Genomic DNA, 19104 nt, shown 5'->3' with positions numbered 1-19104 from the left:
GAGCATAAAGTAAAGGCTGAACAATAGTTTGCTATTGTTACCTAAATCTTATTATCCATATATATTCCTGTGTGTCACATGTCAAATAAACTGATGATCAGTGAATGATCTTTTCTGAAAAAATACATTAACAAACTGATGTCCCCCACGTCCCCAGGCTGTGACCCAATACCAGTGGAATACCTTCGATGGGGAGACCCTGAACCCATTGCTGCTGTGGTATTTGCCTGCCTCGGTCTAATGGCTACATTTTTTGTCACTGCAGTCTTTATTAGGTAACATATCCCTTTTATTTCATTGGATTTTTGAAATTGTTTTCCTTCCTGTTTATTTAAATTCTTGCTTGTGTGTCTTTATGAATGTGGATATTCAGATTCCGGGACACTCCAGTCGTGAAATCTTCCAGTAGGGAACTGTGTTACATAATACTGGCAGGTATCTGTTTGGGATACCTGTGTACCTTTACCCTCATAGCCAAACCCCACGTCATCCATTGCTACCTCCAGCGACTGGGAATAGGCCTGTCACCTGCCATGAGCTACTCTGCACTTGTCACCAAGGTAAGGCCTGAGTGAAATGGTGGGTCCACAAGTTGTGAAAAGTGTGCAGTTAATGTGTTTTTCATTGATATGCCTGCATAATAACAGTGAGTGCTCTGTAGGAACGGAGAACGCAGATTGCAGCATATTCAGTATGTACTATATGTCCTGATGATGTTTGGAATCTGACCCCAGACAAACCGCATTGCTCGGATCCTGGCAGGAAGCAAGAAGAAGATCTGCACAAAGAAACCTCGCTTCATGTCTGCCTGTGCTCAGCTTATCATTGCCTTCCTCCTCATACTGCTACAGCTGGGCATCATTGTGGCTCTCTTCCTCATGGAGCCCCCGGAGGTAGGCTCTGTGTGTTTTAATAGAAAAAATATCATCAGAAGTAGGAGACAAATCAGAAGATTAATAAAATAAAACAAAATAAACAATAACCAGAGGATGTTAAGTTTGAAATATAACAGATTGCAGATTTGCCCTATTAGAAATTAGGAGAGTGTCTTATTGGATTTTTGTATTTTGAGTTCTGTTAAATGTGTTAAACTACTTCACCGGTTTCACATGTTTTTCACATTTGATTGTCAACAGAAATTTCACTGATTATAAATAATTGATTTGATTGGCAGATAAAAGGCAGTAAGAATTCAAACAAGACCAAAGCTTAAAATGTTAGTGTATACCCCTAAATGGATGTAGCCTAGCTGGATATTGAGACATCTACTTGTAAGTCTGTAGTTGTTCAATTTAAAATTTTCTGACAGCACATATAATTTGTAAAGTTGATTACCATCAAATTTGGTTCTTATCTGCTGAAATGCCTGAATTCATTTTCAATAAACCAATAAATATTGTACATCAGAAGTGGGCAGCATAATCATGAAATGTCAGTGAAATTACTTCCATAACTGTAATTTTACATGCCGCCATTGACTTACTACGGTCAATTCTTATTTGTATTAAAGACGTGACAGCAACAGTGTTGTCACACTTTGGATAACACGCATGTCACATTTCCTCTGGTGTCTGCAGGTCATCCACGACTATCCCAGCATCCGCCAGGTCAACCTCATTTGCAACACCACGAACCTCGGCGTGGTTACCCCGCTGGGATACAACGGCCTGCTTATCCTTAGCTGCACCTTTTATGCCTTCAAGGTACGAGATAGTGTTTGTCACTTTTTCCCATTACCACTTCGATATCAAAAATACCTGTGACAATTTTGCATTATTTCTATAACACAGTATCGAACACGACTGAAACATGTTGTTACAACTGGCAAAGCTGCCAGTTAGAGAACTCTAAACGCTGTTGACATGCAATAAAAGTTCAGTGTGTTGTTATCCGTAGAGATACTCTGTATGAGTGTCTCTACATATGAGGAGGTTTACACAGACATAATGTGAAAAAAAATGATTAAGCCACTGTGGTTTTGCCTCTCTAAAAATTTTTGCCGGCAGTAAATGAAATTATGTTACCCCAATCAAATTATAAAGTCAATGTTGTGATTATCCATGACCAGCGGCCATCCATTTTCTGCGGAGTATGAGAGCAGAATTGTAAAAAGAGACAGAAGATAAATGCACTGCACTTCAAACAAATAAATTAACCGAGTTTTAAACACAGCAGCTGAGTAAACCACTTTAACTTTGCAGGCCAAATGCCTCACCTAATTCACTCGCACAGATCGGTGTGGCCAGCAATAAAATGACAACTGTAAGGGGTTAAGAGTGTGTATCGCTGTATATACTGTAAAGAATGTCTACATTTGCTTTATTTTTCTTGATCACAGCGAAATGCACAACAGCAATTGTGAAGGGAAATGAAGGAATGTTTACTTATGCTTCTCTTTCTTTTTCCCTCCAAGACCCGCAACGTCCCAGCTAATTTCAATGAGGCTAAGTACATTGCCTTTACAATGTACACCACCTGTATTATCTGGCTGGCATTTGTACCCATCTACTTTGGCTCTAACTACAAAATTATCACCATGTGCTTCAGTGTCAGCCTGAGTGCCACTGTGGCTCTGTGCTGCATGTTTGTACCCAAGGTAAGGTTGCTTTGCTTAAATTGCTTTTTATTTCATTCTGATTGCTTGTCTGTTGTTTTTATGAATATTACCTGAATCCGACTATAGTTGTTATCTAAATCTGTGCATAAACTACATTAAGCTTCAAATGACCATTGCAACAGAGCTCACTGTAGTTCCCCACCAGTTGTAAGAATTTGAGTCAAATATTTGAATAGATAAATGCTAAGATTCAAGAGAACATCTCTTTTGATATTTTAATCACAGATGTTTCAGCACTTGTAATATCAGGATCTAGATTTTCTCGTACAGTGTCACTACAGTAAAAAAAAAAAAAAAAAGCCTAAACAAGAAATTCAGTCAATCAAAAATACTTAGCAGAAGCTTCTTTTGAGAATTTTCTTTTTATAATATGTTTAGAATATTAAGGTGAGTCATGAGAGGCTTGATTATTATTCTAAAAAAAAAGATTAAAAGACCAATTTGTGTAGCCAACGCAATCAAAGTCTCTCCAGAAATTTGCATAGTGCCGTTAATCTTTGCAGTAAATGACAACAAGTAGTCACTGTTCATATCTAACCGTTTCCATCAGGTGTACATCATTCTGGCTAAACCAGAGCGTAATGTGCGTAGTGCCTTCACCACTAGCACGGTGGTGCGCATGCATGTGGGCGATGGCAAATCATCCTCAGCTGCCAGCCGCTCCTCCAGTCTGGTTAACCTGTGGAAACGGAGAGGCTCCACTGGAGAGACACTCAGGTATTTCTGCGTGTGTGGATTGTGTGTACCCAAGAGACTTGTTGACCAGGTTAATGCCGGGTTGCTCTTCCGTTATATTCCAAGGCACCATTTCTCCAATAGCGCACTCTGAGACTATTTATGGTGTGTGCATGTACGTGTGTGTCGGTGTGTTTAAGCTCTCTAAGAGATTGATTCTCTGAACTCCATCGAGTCTGCCTGACTGTTCTTCTGACCCTGACATGAACTGCAGACAATTGCCTAATGGAGATGCAGCAAAGGAAGAGATTGGAATGAACTGAAGAAGGGTTAAGGAAAATACTAAAAAGAGAATTATAAATGGAGAAGAAGATGCATAGAGAGAGAAAGAGAGATGAAGAGGGGAAGTGATAAGAAAAGAAGAAAAGAAAAGGGTAAAGGAGTAGTTTGATCAAAGAGACATAATAGCTTTCACACCCTGCTTAAGGCCATCCACAAGTCATCTACAGTGACAAGGAACCGATCAAAAGACACAAAGGGAGTGACGCAAAGCCACTTGCCCGAAATGAAAAGGGGAGAAAAAATAGACAAGGAATATTTTTGTTTGTCAGCAGGTTCCTCCAGCACACCCCGCTTGGCAAGCAAGATTTCAATCACACTCTTATATGAAATGTCACAAGTGTTTCCTTCTTCATTCGCTTTACTTTGCTCTTCCCCTTTTCTCTTATGGTCCTGTCATCCTCTGTGGGCGGTGATAATTGGCAGAGGGCTGTCTGTCTCTTCAGTGCAGGGCTGGAAACTGTTGCCTTTGAGGTGCTGTCATTGTGTAAACTGAACAGACACATACAGACATGAGTCCAGCAAACCCGAGGAAACAGAAAAGACATGTTTGACTGATGTCTGAACTGTGGAAAAATACTGGATTTACCTTCAGGACATTCTCAGAAATTAAGGGAGTAAACAGACCTTAACAGGGTTCATCGACTTGTCCCCATACATGAATCAGTTTTGTTTTCTGGTGGAAACTTTTATAAATGTTCTACCTGGAATCTTTTCAGTGGGTTCTGATAAATAGTGATAAACCTGAAATCTTCAGTGAAAGGTTTAAAGTTTGGAAACCAAACATTAAAAGTAAGAAACAAATGTGATTTGAATTTTGCTCGTCTCATTTTAAAAATTGGCTCCCTTACATCACAGGGAGCCAAATCTGGCAGTGGCAAGCAGCAAGTGTGTTGTGTGGTCAAACTATTCCTGCCTTGTTCATTGCACTGAGAGCAGGTGCATGATGGCTTGTGGTGTTATGTGCCAAATGTTCTTCCTCAGATGCCCACAGATATCACAGTAGTAATATGTGTGGTGAAAGTGACTGTAGTCAAATTCAAGGTGATTATCCAACAAAAAGAAGATGAGTACATTCTAGGATGTGGTCTTTATCTTGTGCCCTTTCTTTGGAGGCTTGGACACAATGGACTATTCCAATATAAACTGCTGTTACCTCTGTGGGTAGTAGTGTGAGACCCAGCTCTCATCAACAAGCTGATTCCTTCATAAAAACAAAAAAGTCAGTTTCAGATAAAAGTTGATGTTTGCTCTCAATCTGTAATTTAGATTTAAATAAAATCTAAATTACCTTAATTCTGTGAAATTTCTTATCTTTCGTAACTTCTGTCCAGCCTTTACAGTTTTTTACAGACACTAGGACACATTTCTCAATACTTAGGTCACGTTTGCAAAACTCCTCACACAGTGAGCACAACAGAAGTCTATGTGGGCTAAACTGAGGACCAGTTATCATTGTTTTGGCACAAAATGCATCCAATGACTACATCTCTCAAATTTCATGAATTATTTTCTCACTCAGACACAACAACTGCCAAAAATCTTTGTACGGACAGGACATTTTGCATGTGCTTACATACTGTTTTCAAAACTGTTAAACTTATGGCCAAAACAATAACACAATGCAAAACTTGAAAAGACAGCAATATTTTATTGAAACATATTTTAAATCTAAAAATGCAGTTTACAGTTTTTTCTGATTGCTTAAGCACATTTTTTGTAACTATTGGCTAATTTTGCAAAACTCTTCACACAAATAAGAAAACCTGTCACCCAATAATCAAAACATTGTAGTTCTCTTGCAAAAGCAAACACAGCTGGATTAACTCTTCACACCTTCGTAAAAATGGTGTTTCCGTATCAAACAGTACACACAAGCCATCATCTCCTAAGCACACAATGCGCCAACTGCACACTGATGGTATGAATACAAAACACATCTGGCTTTTGCTTTCTCTGTGCACAAGGTAGGCTATGTCAGTTTGAGCTCATACTTCTGTCATAGATCCATAAGCATAGAGGGATCCAAACTTCAAGTACTGGTGTACTTGAAACACATCAAAACAAACACAAGTGTTTATTTCCAAGTATAGGATAATTTGCAATCGCCATAATGACTATATGGGTTACTTGGTCTGCAGTGAACATGCTTCCTCTGCCCCCAGCATCTGGTCATCTAGCAATTCTGTAAAGTAACAATTTCAGTATTTTTACATCAATGGTATTGGTGTGTTTCTCATTGGCATATGGCAGTGCTACAAATCTTTGTGCAAAGTGACTGTACTAACCGATTCTCATTTCAAGTCCTTATGATACTTGCTACAGTGTAGCGGCTCGAGTTAGGCTGGACCCGTTGGCCAGCTACCCTCAGGGTCATTCCACGGTTGATTACATGGTCCACTATTGTAGCTCTGATGTCATCAGCAATTCTATTTCTTACTCTTCCTACCCTTCCTCTCCCCCCTCCTCATCTTCCTCTCCCCCCTCCTCGTCTTCCTCTTGCTCCTCCTTGTCCTTGTCGTCCTCTTCATCCTACTTCTTCACCTCCACGTTCTCTTCCTCGGCCTCCTCTACTTCTCACTCTTTCTGCTCCCTCCATTGTACTCCGCACACACAGCTTACCTGTATTATAGTGCTTAGGCTGATTGCAAAGTGAACTAATTATCTAAAAAAGTTTTCACATGTGAAAGTGTGCCAGACAGTTGGCAAATTAGTGTTAATGATAGCCATACATGTGTATACTTTTGCTAGGAGTGTGTTGGAAATTTGGTAATTGAGTGTTGTGCAGTGAATTGTGCCTACAGTTTTGCAAAGTGTGTGTTACAAAATTGCAAACTGAGTGCAAAGCAGTTTTTGTGCTTTTAGTTTTGCAAACTCAGTGAGTGGTTTTGCTATAAGTCTGAATAGTTTTAGAGATTGTGCTACAGGAATCACAGTTAGGGTTTAAGCATTCAGAAAAAACTGTAACGAATTCTGCATGATGTCTGATTCATTCCAGTAACATATATTGAAATTATAAACAGAGATGTGTCCTTGTTTTACACAAGAAAACACTGTGTAATGCTACATGTTGTTAGTGTTTTTTAGGTCATTGTTTTGTGGGTGACAAAGTGTGTTTGTCGGCTGTCAACCTTTGCTAGTGTTCTGGAAGAATGAGTTTATTTGAGACCTGAATGAAGTGTTTTGGTAGTTGTAGTGCATTTTGAATGTGAAATGAACTGCTTTGCCAAGCTGACGGTCAGTTAGGAGGATTGTGTGAAGTGTTTTGCAAAAGTGACCTAAGTATTGGGAAATGTGTCCTAGCATCTGTAAAAAACTGTAACAGATCAGAATTCATATGTAACAACTTGATCTGCGCCATAATCACACAAATGACATGCAAAAGTAATTAAAAAAACATTGTAGGGTTTTTGAATTTAGATTTCCTAATATTTCAGTGAGTGCAAAGTAAAGGGTTAATGATAGATGATCACACTTTTAGACAAATGTGTGAGTAAGTGTGTGAACAAACCTGTAAGGGTGTAGGTATTGATCATAATTGATTTGCAAATTCCAGTGGAGCTGCAAACCTTACTTGCTTCAGTGCAACATCACCACTGATGATGCTCCACTAGTTTCAAAGCAAATATTTGTCCTTTTGGTGGCATGGATGGCTCATACTTCTATATTGTTTTAGTAACTTCTGTTTATGATTCTTAAAGTGGTTTCTCTCTTCTTGTAATGGCTCTGGTAGAACCGTAGCCCCTCAAGAAGCCTTCCAAAACCCCTATTTCTAATAGGATCAAATTTAAGATAAGATAATCAACTCTTTCTTGGCTTTGTCAGGTTTGCTCAATCAACATGCATGGCGTATGGTTTGTGTGCGTGTGTGTGTGTGTGTGTGTGTGTGTGTGTGTGTGTGTGTGTGTGTGTGTGTGTGTGTGTGTATGTGAGTGTAAGCATCACAGCCTGTGTGTGGGTTTGTGTGTCTCCAGAGTGATTTCAGTTCGTTTCACTCCCAGCCATGGCGGTGTGACTTTTAATCAGGAGTTCAACTTTAGATTAATCACACTAATTAACCTGACAAAGGGATGGAGGTGGTGGTAAGAGGGTGGAAGCGCTGTGACTGATGTGAAGCGGGGAGAAAAGTAAGCTGGAGGAAGAAATAAAAGCAGGATGAAAGAACCTGACAGAACACTGAAGAACAAGCTACTGATTTTATAAGCTTTAAATTACTACGCTTATAAAGTCAAACTGGTTTCTTTGTCCGAGTAAAGGCTCCATTTGGATACGTTTTTATATATAGTATTAACTAACAGTACTAATCAACACAGACATGTGATAAAGAAACAGTCCTGTGAAGTACTAAATGCACTGTATGATTCAATCACTTTCTTTCACAAATTTCTATATGAGTTTTCTCAGATCGTCTTGTGATTTGTTCAGATGCAAGTTTGTAAAGTTGTGCTTCTATGTTGTTTTTAGAGAAGGGGCTTTCTCTTGGCAAACCCTTCCAAACAAGCTATACTTGTTCAGTCTGTTTCTACTTGCGGTGTGATTAACTTTAAAGGCCTCAATTAACATGTTAAATGTTAGAGTCTGAGATGTAGCTCTTGGGTTTTGGCACATATTCACCTCGCCAGGGCATTTATTCCTGGGAAGACTGACAATTGTTTTGAATGTCTGTTAGTTCTTCTTCACTGTGGAGGACTTTAAATTGTTTGAGAATGGTCTCTTTACCATCCCAGATTGAAGGGCACCAACAAATGTACAACTAAGAGCATTGTTGATGATATTTTCCTCCTTGGCAATGTGCTGCCAAGACTTCTGTTTTAAAAGAATTGTTCACAATGGTTAATGATCAGTTAATCAAGTGGATTTGATTAGCAACACCTCGCTGCTACTTATCATCTTAGTTCCTGTGGAAGCAGTAAGGGTGTACTTAGTTTCATACAAGATCTCTACCTTTCTTTTTCACATGACTGTTAACAAGAAAGACTTAAAATATTAATGAGCAGCATAATGAGTCGAACTGTAGGATAAACAAATGTAAAAATTTATTTAGCAGTACTATCTTGGGTTTGGAATGATATACAGTGTTGTGTGCCATACAGTAATAACAGAACCACAAGCAAATCCTCTGAGTAGAATATTAAAACAATACTTATTATTAATGCCAGAAAAATGTGTCTTCAGTTCAAAGAAGTAAGAGAAATGTTTGTAATCCTTTAGACAGCCTTCTGTCAAACTTGGTGCATGCACAAAATAAATGAAATCTTTCCCCATCACTCTCTTGTCTCTTTTTCATCCTTTTCTGTAGCTCCAATGGTAAATCAGTGTCGTGGGCACAGACAGAGCGCAGCAGTTCACGTGGGAACCACCTGTGGCAGCGTCTGTCATTCCACATCAAGAAGAAAGAGAACAATCAGACTGCTGTTATTAAGCCTTTCTCCAAAACCCCTGAGGAACATTACTGCAGTGGGGCTGACCTGCCACCACATGTCCCTCTGCCCTCACTCCCGTCCATGGCCTCTCTCCCCACTCATCCTGACAATGTCACCGACAAGACCCTGTATGAGCTCTCAGAAGCAGAGGAGCGCTACTCGATCACATACCGGCCACAGACGCCTTCACCGATCAGCACAGTCAGCCAGAGAATAGGAGCGAGTTCGGGAGAGGAGCCTCAGATGGGCAGTATTCCAAAGTATCCGAGCAGCATCTGCAGCGCCGGCAGCGGCAGCAGTTGCGGTCCTCCCAGCAGCGGCTCTATTGTTACAGGGAGTGACGGTAGATTGGTTATTGTGGACGATCGCCCAGGGGAGCCCCAGAGTTCACTGATGGATCAGATCAGCTGTGTGGTTAACCGCTTCACTGCCAACATAACGGAGCTCAACAGTATGATGCTCTCGTCCTCCCCATCACACTCACACATGCAGAAACACACACCTCCATCTCCTCATCCCGCCGACCCCTATCTGTTACCCCGTGAACTCCAGATGCCCCCGACCCTCACCACCTACGCTGATGTCCAGCCGCTTCCTCCTGTTGAATCAAGCTTTGGAGGCCGGGGTGGCTGTCCCATTCACTCTATGCCTCATTCACCTTACCCCCTGCCACCCCCTCACTCCCAGGCCTCCCAGGCCTCCCCGTCCCGCTCCCCCATGCGAGGGGGTCGGCTCACCTGCCTCACCGACTCCCCTCTGAGGAGGGCAGAGTTGGAGGAGGAGCTAATCGCTTTGACTCCTCCGTCACCCTTCCGTGACTCTCTGGCTTCCAGCAGTGGCTCACCTGTCTCTGAGACAGGTCTTTGTCTCCCTCCAGTCCCGTCCCACCCTCCCCCCTCACCCCCTTCGCCCAGATACACCAGACTGACACTCAGAAACTACAGCCAGAGTTCATCCTCACTGTGAGGCAGAGATGAATCACAGAAATGAAGAAAAGCACTCAAAAACAACACAGCTTGTAAACAGAAGAGATAATGGGTAGACAAATCCATTTGCCCGACAAATGTAGGACAAGTTTGGTGAAGACACCAAACTGTGTTTGTGTTTACATGTTTGCAGTGAGTTGCGAGTCTAAGAAACTTGCCCATGTTGTATTTTCTTGCCGTTTCTCACGAATGTGGATGGAAAACTGCAAAATTGGCCACTATAACTTTGAAGTGTTTTGGCACCAGTAAGGCCAGGGATCATTTGTGAGGGTCTGAGGCTACTCATCATTGAAGTTAGGGTAGTGGCCTTAAGGTAACTTGGCTATCAACTAATTAGAGACTGTGGATGTGTGTGTGTGTGTGTGTGTCTGTGCGTGTGTGCGGGGTAATGTGAGTGTATTTTTACTGTATCTTAGTTAATCAGATGTGATGGCAACATGACAGCAAACAGTATTGATGAATAAAGACTCCTTCAGCCTATAAGAATCGTCAGAGGCTATCAAGGGCACATACATTGGCTCGTAGGCACATTTACACAGGTGCACATTGACAAACACAACTGTGGGCACACTGATACAAATACAATGTAAGGGAAACACTGTAAATATGTATGAGGTTACAGATTTTTCTTTGATTATTAAATCCAACACGCTTCTGACAAAGTGCATTGCATCAACAGTGTTAACATATACAGGCACTATGTTAAGAACCACCTTTTCATTTATTCAGCTTCCCAATCTAAGCTATTTATGTCCCTGGTCCCTTTCTGTCTCACGGCTTTCTTTTATCCTGCGATCATTTCAGTATTTTCTACTCTTCCAATGAGTTTTCTTCAGAAGTTTGAATGTATGTTTTCTACATGACTCCTGAAGCTGTTGGGACCAAACCTTTTGTAGCTTTCTGTGTGTGACTTGAGAAAGAGGACGACAGAGGGACTGAAAAGACCAGGCCTTGTTTTACCATAAACATCTTAGTCATTAAATGAGATTCAGGTGGATCATTGGCAGACGTCTGATCTCAAAGCTGAATGTTGATGTGTGACATTTAACACTGCATTTTGCGAGGCTTAGCTGGATCCCAGTCATGACATTTTCTCTATACAATATGTCAGCAAGACACAGTCGTCCTGTTTCATCACAGACAGTGCTCTGAATGCGTTTAATTGAAATCACGGCAATCTATAATGTCAGTGGGTGCAAATTGATAGATTCAAGCTGGGGAGCGTCCTCCTCAGCCACTATGAGGTCCATCTGTTGCTCAGGTGCTATGATTTTTATTTTATTTTTTAAACAAAGGTGGCAGAACAACCAAAGATGTTCACAAAAATTGAGCATTAGGTAGATTTTTTTAAATGTTAGGTTTACTTAATACACTGCTGCCACATTACTGTTAGTCTCACAAGACCATACTGGTTGACTGTTGATGATGACTGACATCCAGTATAGCCAAATAAAAATGTCAGTGATGCAGATCCAGGAAAACACAGACTTGAAAATTACCCAGACCTCAAGTAGTATTGACTTAAAGGAATACTTCCTTATTGTGGAAAATTGGCTGCGGTTACAAGAGCAGGCAATCGATACCACTCTCATGCTTTATCTGTCAGGTAAATGTAGGAAGTCTCTGTTAGTTGCCTGGCAACCGTGTGGTGATGACAATACTTCAGGAAGTCATGGTTAAATAGAAGCAAGATGCAAATGATCCCCTACGAAATAGCAATGTGTTTTTGAGATTTGACATTTTAATTATTGAATTAAGACCAAGACAATAAGGCTAGTTGTTTCTTTACCGCCTGTAGCTTCATGCCGTCAGTATTCTCACTTCAGTAAGAATTTAAGTCCATCGGTTTAGTCTTTAGAGTCTGGCTTCATGCCATATATCCTAGACTGAGGAAAATGTGAGTGAACTCAAAGTGTTTGGCAACGGTAGTTCATATATTTGTAGGAGATTAGATTTGGCTTTTTAAGATTTTGGGTATGCCTTTAAATAGAGTGTTCTTATATATGTGCCAACGCCTGTACCTGGAGGAAAAATGTGCCACTGAATATATTTACTAAGATGCTTTTGAGAAACAAGGCCTTGGCTTTGTTTCAGCTCCTTCAACCGAGAAAATCAGTTGTTGCAAAGCAAAGCAAAAAACACAAATACAAAAAAAAATTAAAACCAGGAGGTTTTCATACACAACACGAGCAGTTTTTTAAATACATTTTATCTTCATGTGGCGTGTATACAGTGTGCACATACCATTAAAGCGATTACTAATTGGACCGTTGATAAACACAACACACCAAAAATCAGTGCTGCATTGTTGTCCATCATGATAGTCCGCAGTCTGGTTCCTCCTTTTTGAGTTTACTTACGAATTTGTGCTCTACAGTAGCCAGCAAGAACAAACTCAGACAAAATGACTCTGTAAATACTAAGGGCATGCAATGACAGTTCTGTTTTGTTTCAGATGAAAGTACGTTTATTTACATATCAGCAAATGTTAAAAAAGAAAAAGAAAAAAGATCTTTTTGAGCTATCTTATAACATACAGTACCAATATGTGTTACGACTACAGAAACTGTGTTACTACTCTGAATGTGTGAGTGACCATTCCTATTCAGATGTCTTGTATACATACAATATAATAATATTAATATGACTATTGTGCCAAAGGGGTTAGGAAGGGTCTAGCTTACTCAGTTGTGGGTAAATACGTGGTTTCTTAAAAAAAGATTTAAATGTAAAACTATTTATATTGTTTTGGATATTTTCTATATAAATACTCCACATTTTCCAGTGTAAAAGCAATATTATCCATCTGTACACAAGGTGCACATGTTAAATCAAATCAAAACACTGTTTTCTGGTTCTTTTTCATCATTCTTTACTCTGTGGAGGACAATTGAACCAGGAGGAGGGTGGAGAGATTAGTTGAAAATTTTCTTTGCATTTTGTAATCTATATTGAATGAAATTAGGACATTTGTTGATTTCAAATAATCAACAAATGGGGGATAATTTCCTATTTTTGCAGTGTTACTTACTCAGTTTAGAGTACAGTTTGTTTAAGACATGGCTGCAGATTTAAATCGGTAAGGACATTAACTGTTGGTGCCATCATTTGTTGTACTTTTTTGCTGCTTTTTGTGTGGGGTGAACAGGTTTATTAAGTCATAAACCTGATGTCGTGTCTCCTTAGTGGTATGCATCCAAGTCAAAACAAGAAAATATTTTTTTCTTTGGTTCCCAAATGGAAAAATACACACATGCACACAACAACAATCTCAGATTATTGCTCAGAGGTTTTTGTATATGAGAAAGAATAAATCATCTAAGATCTTCTGAATATAACGTCAGACAAAATTCGCCCCTCTTCTTCTGAAACTGCTGCATCACTACTGCTACAACTACTCATTTAATTTTAATAATCTGTGTCCTGACCTGTTGTTAAAAATTAACCTGCCCTATTGTTGAGCTATTATTTGGGAGGAGCCCATTAATATGCCGTATAATGCGGCGATAGAGTAACACGGAGCTTGCTTCAGCACTTCAACTGCGTGTTATCCACCCCCCTTGAAAAAGGCATAAGAGCTACCCCTGCAGAAAAGACAGGATCAGTGCTTGCATCAGTTGCTATCTTATTCTCTTTAAGTTCTGTGACATCACCTTAAATCTACAGACGTAGGTTTTAAGAGTATGTTGTAATTATTACACAGTAGGAAAAGTTAGCATCATGGGATTTTTTTTCCAGGTGAAATTGGGGAACTCTAATTCACAACAAATGCAGAGCAAGCAACAGAAAACCAGACCCGATCCTGCCTCCTGAATCCCAAACATGATGGCTCACAATAATCTAGCATGAACTCCGTTAATGATTGTTCTCTTGATAATGGTGATGACCATGTTCAGCAAAATCTTGATTTCCTGTTGATGTCCCCGCAAAATGTGTCGACTAAGTCTGATAAATGCACTTTATAGAATTGGACTGATAATCCCTGCGCTTAAAAATATCTTTTAATCCAGATGCGGTCAGCTGCCGATCAAAATGACACACAGTCATTTTTCATACCTTTTGGATGAAAATATAAAATCAGTCGACCTGTTATCAGGACGATTCCTGTTGCTTCTCAACCCATATATGCTGATTTAGAGCCAGATATAAATATATATAATAATCTCCTGCGATGCTTATTTTCCTCTGTTGATCATAATGTGAGGAAAGCCTCAATTTTAAACGTTTGCTACTCTACTGAATTGCTACTGAACAGAATAAGGTTTTCACTCTGAGGTCCAGGAGTGGTGCATTTAAGCTGACCCTCACCACTGACTCTTGCAGAGGGAGGCATGAGAAAAAGCATTATTTCTCCATTAGGGATGAGTTTGACTGGGAGTGCTGTGTGGCGGAGCAGCCTCTCTCACTGCCTTGCTAGCAATTTTATTTAATTTGGTAACAGGGGGAAAAAAATGAGTAATGTTTACTATGTAAACACCACACAGACTTTTGGTTGTGTACTCTGACAGGGCATGTCCAGAGAGGTTTGCTTTGTCACTATAGCACTTATATTGTATCGTGATGACCACCAGTCTGAGTGCAGTTTAGTGGATGTTATAAATAATTTAACTCTTAAAAGTGTTGGTGAAATCTTTCGAGGCAGAGAGCAACGAAGCCCTCTTCTCTTTTTCTCACAAGCAGTTATATAGTTATAAGTAGTTCTATCTGCTCTTTATTTTAGCTTTCTTATTGGAAGTCAGAGATAGAAATTGATACTGATTATTTCAAGATAATTCTCAGGCCTGCAGTAGTGTTGCAAAAAAGAAACATTCCTCAATATGACTGAATGATCGACCAACTGAGTTGAAAGCTAGATTGCATTTTCAGGATAAAATAACAGCATTTAGACTCTAAACTGTGCTGTACAAAACATTACAAGATGAATATCAGCATCCTGAATGTTGGCTTTTTGGAAGCGTTTCATGAAACTACTTTTGCTGCAATCGGCTTACTGAAAACCGAAGCGCTGAAGGTGGTAAATTAGATGTCTTAAAAATCAGTGACTGTATTTTTGTATGTTTGTCTGAAGCTGCTGGTCTCATGTTGCTTTTGTTTGTTTGTCTTTTTTTGGTTTTTTTTTTACTGGAGGATGTGCATTTTGATATTTTGGTATTTAGGTAGTCAGTGTGGTAATGTTGTTCCGAGTATAGAGGAATAATTCATACTAAGAGGTTAGGTTGTAATATTATACTGATAAGAAATGAAAGAGAAGTTTGAGTATTTATTTATGTGGCTTAAAGATTTGTAAGGAAGTGAAATACATTTTTAACCAGGTCAGTGTTGTTTTTAGAGCATTAACGTTTCACATACAGAGCAGGAGGCTGCGGAATTTATGAAATATACTTCTTTACACCCAGAGAATTAAACCAAGCTCTGAACAGCACACCATGTGACGGTGACTTCCTCTGTAATTATTGTGTTTTTTATATTCCTCATTTGTGTCAATCTAAGCTTGGATCACCGCAGTGGACATGAAAACACAAGTAAAATCCTTGTTAATGCCCCTGCTTCAAATTCTGATGAGGTTCTATTTGCAGTAGAGTGTGTGACACTAGAGCGTTCGTGACATAAATAGGATGAATGTTGCCTGCAGAAGTGACGTTTACATTTTTACTGCTCACTTGAGATAGTTGAGGCGTTGGTGTCTGATTGCTGACTGATCTGTTGTAGTGACTTTTTACAAGCTTGTAAGCCAGTATAAACATTTTGTGTTTTTCTGGAACACTGAGTCTGATATTCTGAGCAAGAAAAATACATTTCATTTATTGACAAAGGAAGCTCATCTGCATATAGATGAAGGGCCTGTGTTCATCATCATCCAGTCTCTTTACATCCCAGATTTATCAAAATCGTTATTCAGCCAAGCTCATTGGAGCAGTCTACTTTAAGCTTCATTTTGATAAAGAAAGATGATGGGTTATTATAAATCTAATTAAACAGAAGGAGCCGATTTATCTGTACTGAGTATGTAGAACCAAATATATTTTTTCTATATATACTGAGAGGTTTTTAGGTACTCAAGACGAAAACATAGCTACTAAAATTAAGATTTATGATGGATGTAAATGAGTTTTCTTATTTATTAACAATATATGAAGGAAAAGTTCAGCTTCAGTTGCAATGTAACCCCAGGTTCCTCACAGCACTATTCATTCGAGCTTCTCCACTCAGTGCCAACTTTTTCTCATTGTATTTTTTTGAATGGGTGGACAAACACTGAGAAAAATCTGACTGAACCACAGTTAAATCTGTTATTGGAAAAAAACAGCAAGAAAAGTTTTCATAAGCTGTGTACCTGTGCCAATATCTTGATATGATAACAGTGGATCAAACTGATCATTTCCTAATGGAAAATGGCAGTGTTTATCCTCCCATGTGGATTCGATTGTTAGTGGAAAACTTTTAAGTGTGACTTTATTTTTGCTGTTTTGTTTTCATTTAACTCGTGATGTTAAGAACTCTAGAATGTAATTCAATGCTATGTATGTAATGAAAGATGGTTTTATCTTTGGATGGTTGACTATCATTATTATTATTTTCATTCAGTTGTGTAAAGTGTCAAATATAAGAATATGTGGTTCAGGCTGTTTGGAAAATACAGTTTGTTTCTCAGTGGCTTTGTTGTGGGTTAGCGAGAAGTGATGTGAGGAGTTTGTTCGTGTCTGCTTACGGCAGATTTTATTACTCAATTAGTTTTAGCCCAGCCTCAGACGCAACAAACACAAAGGTCTGTGGGACTGGATTCCACACTTGTTTGTTGCTGACACTGGAGCTTTGTTCATAGGCTTTTTAAAGGATCCCAGAAGACCTGGAACAGATTTAGCCAAAGCGGAGTTTTTCTCATCTCCCAATTAATTCATCTTTATGTCTTCTTCCAATCGGGCTCACGATTACTCTCATGAAGGCCTTTCTCTGGGCTGATCTTTCACCACTGGGGAATAGAAAAAAAGAACAAGGAGAGTGGGAGTGTTAATCAGTTGTTTCTTGTTTTGTTTTTTTTTTTAATAAAACAAAAGATTTTTCGTTAAAGGGTATAGCAAAAAACAAACAATAAGGGAGGTCTTTTTCTTTTTTTTTTAAGAATAGCCAGGGGGAGAGAGGCTTCAAATTGACATCCAGTGTGGATGAATTTTGTTGTTGTTTTTGAGCAATAAAAAGCACAGTTAACATTGTATGATCGAATCATTAGCCAGTAAGTTCCATTTCAAAACCGCTTAAATTTGGCACAAATCTGGACACACCTCCTCAGAAATATGTTCACATTATAGGTGATCTGTGTTTTAAGAGCGCATGCATCGTCCTATGCCTCCAATTTTTCACTGCCGTTTTGCTCTGCTTACTTTTTTTTTCTCCTTGGTGCCATAAGTGGGAAAAGCTGATGAACAAAGATGAGTTGACAGGCAGGAAGTGCAGATGCATTAAAGGGATCACCGAACAATCACAAGCATTGAAGCCTGTGCTTCCGGGAAGCAACGTGAGCTCTAGCAGTTAGGTCAACACAAGGCAGCTGTAAACTCGCTGCACATCGACATACCAGAAAAATATCTCTTTACTTTTGTAACTGCGTCGGGTGATGATGGAACGTACAAATTCACGTTTTTGTTGTGCATATCTCCTCTCGGCAGAAACACTGTGCTGCCACAGTACTTTGGCATTAACTGGTCGATTTTTAAAAGTCACCAGTTTGACTCACTGTAGTCAAACGCCCACCAGCTGGGCACCAAGAGACAGCCTGAGTAGCCAGTTCAACATGGAAAAAATGCACAGAGCAGTATTTAACTTGCACATATGGGTCACATATGGTTTGTTTGGTTTTTTCACTGGGCTATAACACATGTATTTTGGTACCTTTCAGAAAATGTGACCACCATGCAGCAGTGCTGTGGAGTCCAAGAGGAGAAGGGTTGTGTGGTTTGTGTGGGGGGGAAAAAATGACAAAAAGTCTTTCTTTTTATGCCATTGATAATCATTGTGTAAGTGTACTACAAAGTACCTTTGAATCAATATTGAAATTGTTATTAAAAAATATGACTGACTTCCTTGTATCTTGACATTTTTTTACATATATTATTTTGGATTTACAGTTTGTACATATAATATGAAAAAAAATAGTTGTGCATTAAGTGAAATAATTACTTTTAATTAAAGGGGTCACTGCAAGATAAATAGTGAAAAGTCAGCAGGCCTGTTTTTGAATATAAAGTAATATACCAACAAATAGTTTTTTGTGTCTAGAAGGTTTGCACCGGCATGGTGCCTGTATGTTATGAGTGTGCATGTTGTTTCCAGGTGCTTTGGCTTCCTCCCGCAGTCCAAAGACATGCATGCTGGGCTAATTTAAGATTCTAAATTGGCCGTAGGTGTTGACGTGGACACAAATGGATGTTTAATCATATCGTTTATAGACTTACAATACTCACAGCAGTTTCATCGATTTTACAGGATTTGTTGTGAATGTGCAAAGTAATGAAATAAAAAGTAATGAATGAAATAAATGAATGATCTGATCAAATGGATAAAAGGACAGCAATAACCTCAGGTTTAATCTTCTTTAATATGAAAGGTGCACTAAAACTGAATCTCAGCATCCAGCAACTATTATGGAGCAAATCTATGACAAATAGAAACATATTAATATTATTATGATTAAAAGCAGAATGATGCAATATCAGTAGGTATTCTGACTTTGTTAAGCACATCAAATATCAGTCGTGACATAGTCAACAAACATTAAATAAAGGTCTTTGTTTTGTTGTTTAGTCACTGATTATTTACTCACGCTTGGCTGCCAACTTAGTTTTTAGGCAGCAGCAGTCCCAAGTCTAATGCAGTCTTACATAAACGTCCCTAATGAGTTCCTCTCGGTGAGGTTGTAGTTTTTAAATCTGGGGAAAATAGAGCACCGGTATTGGATCATTGCATCCCAACTTGTAAAATGACTATCATTCTGTCTGCTCATTGCACTGCAGTCAAAGTATTAGGTAAATAATAAATATCATAACAATAAAACAGAAGAAGTAAGGAT

General features: G+C 39.2%; 1 protein-coding gene across 2 annotated transcripts in view; it reads left to right on the top strand.

Moving 5' to 3' along the window:
- grm5b (glutamate receptor, metabotropic 5b) overlaps window positions 1-18114 on the top strand; it is a 94133-nt gene extending 76019 nt beyond the window's left edge. For both annotated transcript variants that reach the window (XM_026191512.2, XM_080288600.1), the window contains 7 exons: window positions 158-275; window positions 374-560; window positions 735-893; window positions 1578-1703; window positions 2414-2596; window positions 3168-3334; window positions 8931-18114. In XM_026191512.2, the coding sequence (XP_026047297.2) occupies window positions 158-275; window positions 374-560; window positions 735-893; window positions 1578-1703; window positions 2414-2596; window positions 3168-3334; window positions 8931-10020 (2030 nt within the window). In that variant the 3' untranslated portion in view covers window positions 10021-18114. The remainder of the gene's footprint in view (window positions 1-157; window positions 276-373; window positions 561-734; window positions 894-1577; window positions 1704-2413; window positions 2597-3167; window positions 3335-8930) is intronic.
- Window positions 18115-19104: the final 990 nt, after the last annotated feature.

The sequence above is a fragment of the Astatotilapia calliptera genome, chromosome 14, assembly GCF_964374335.1.
Source record: "Astatotilapia calliptera chromosome 14, fAstCal68.1, whole genome shotgun sequence".
Classification (NCBI taxonomy): Eukaryota; Metazoa; Chordata; class Actinopteri; order Cichliformes; family Cichlidae; genus Astatotilapia; species Astatotilapia calliptera.
This window is presented reverse-complemented; position numbering and strand designations above follow the sequence as displayed.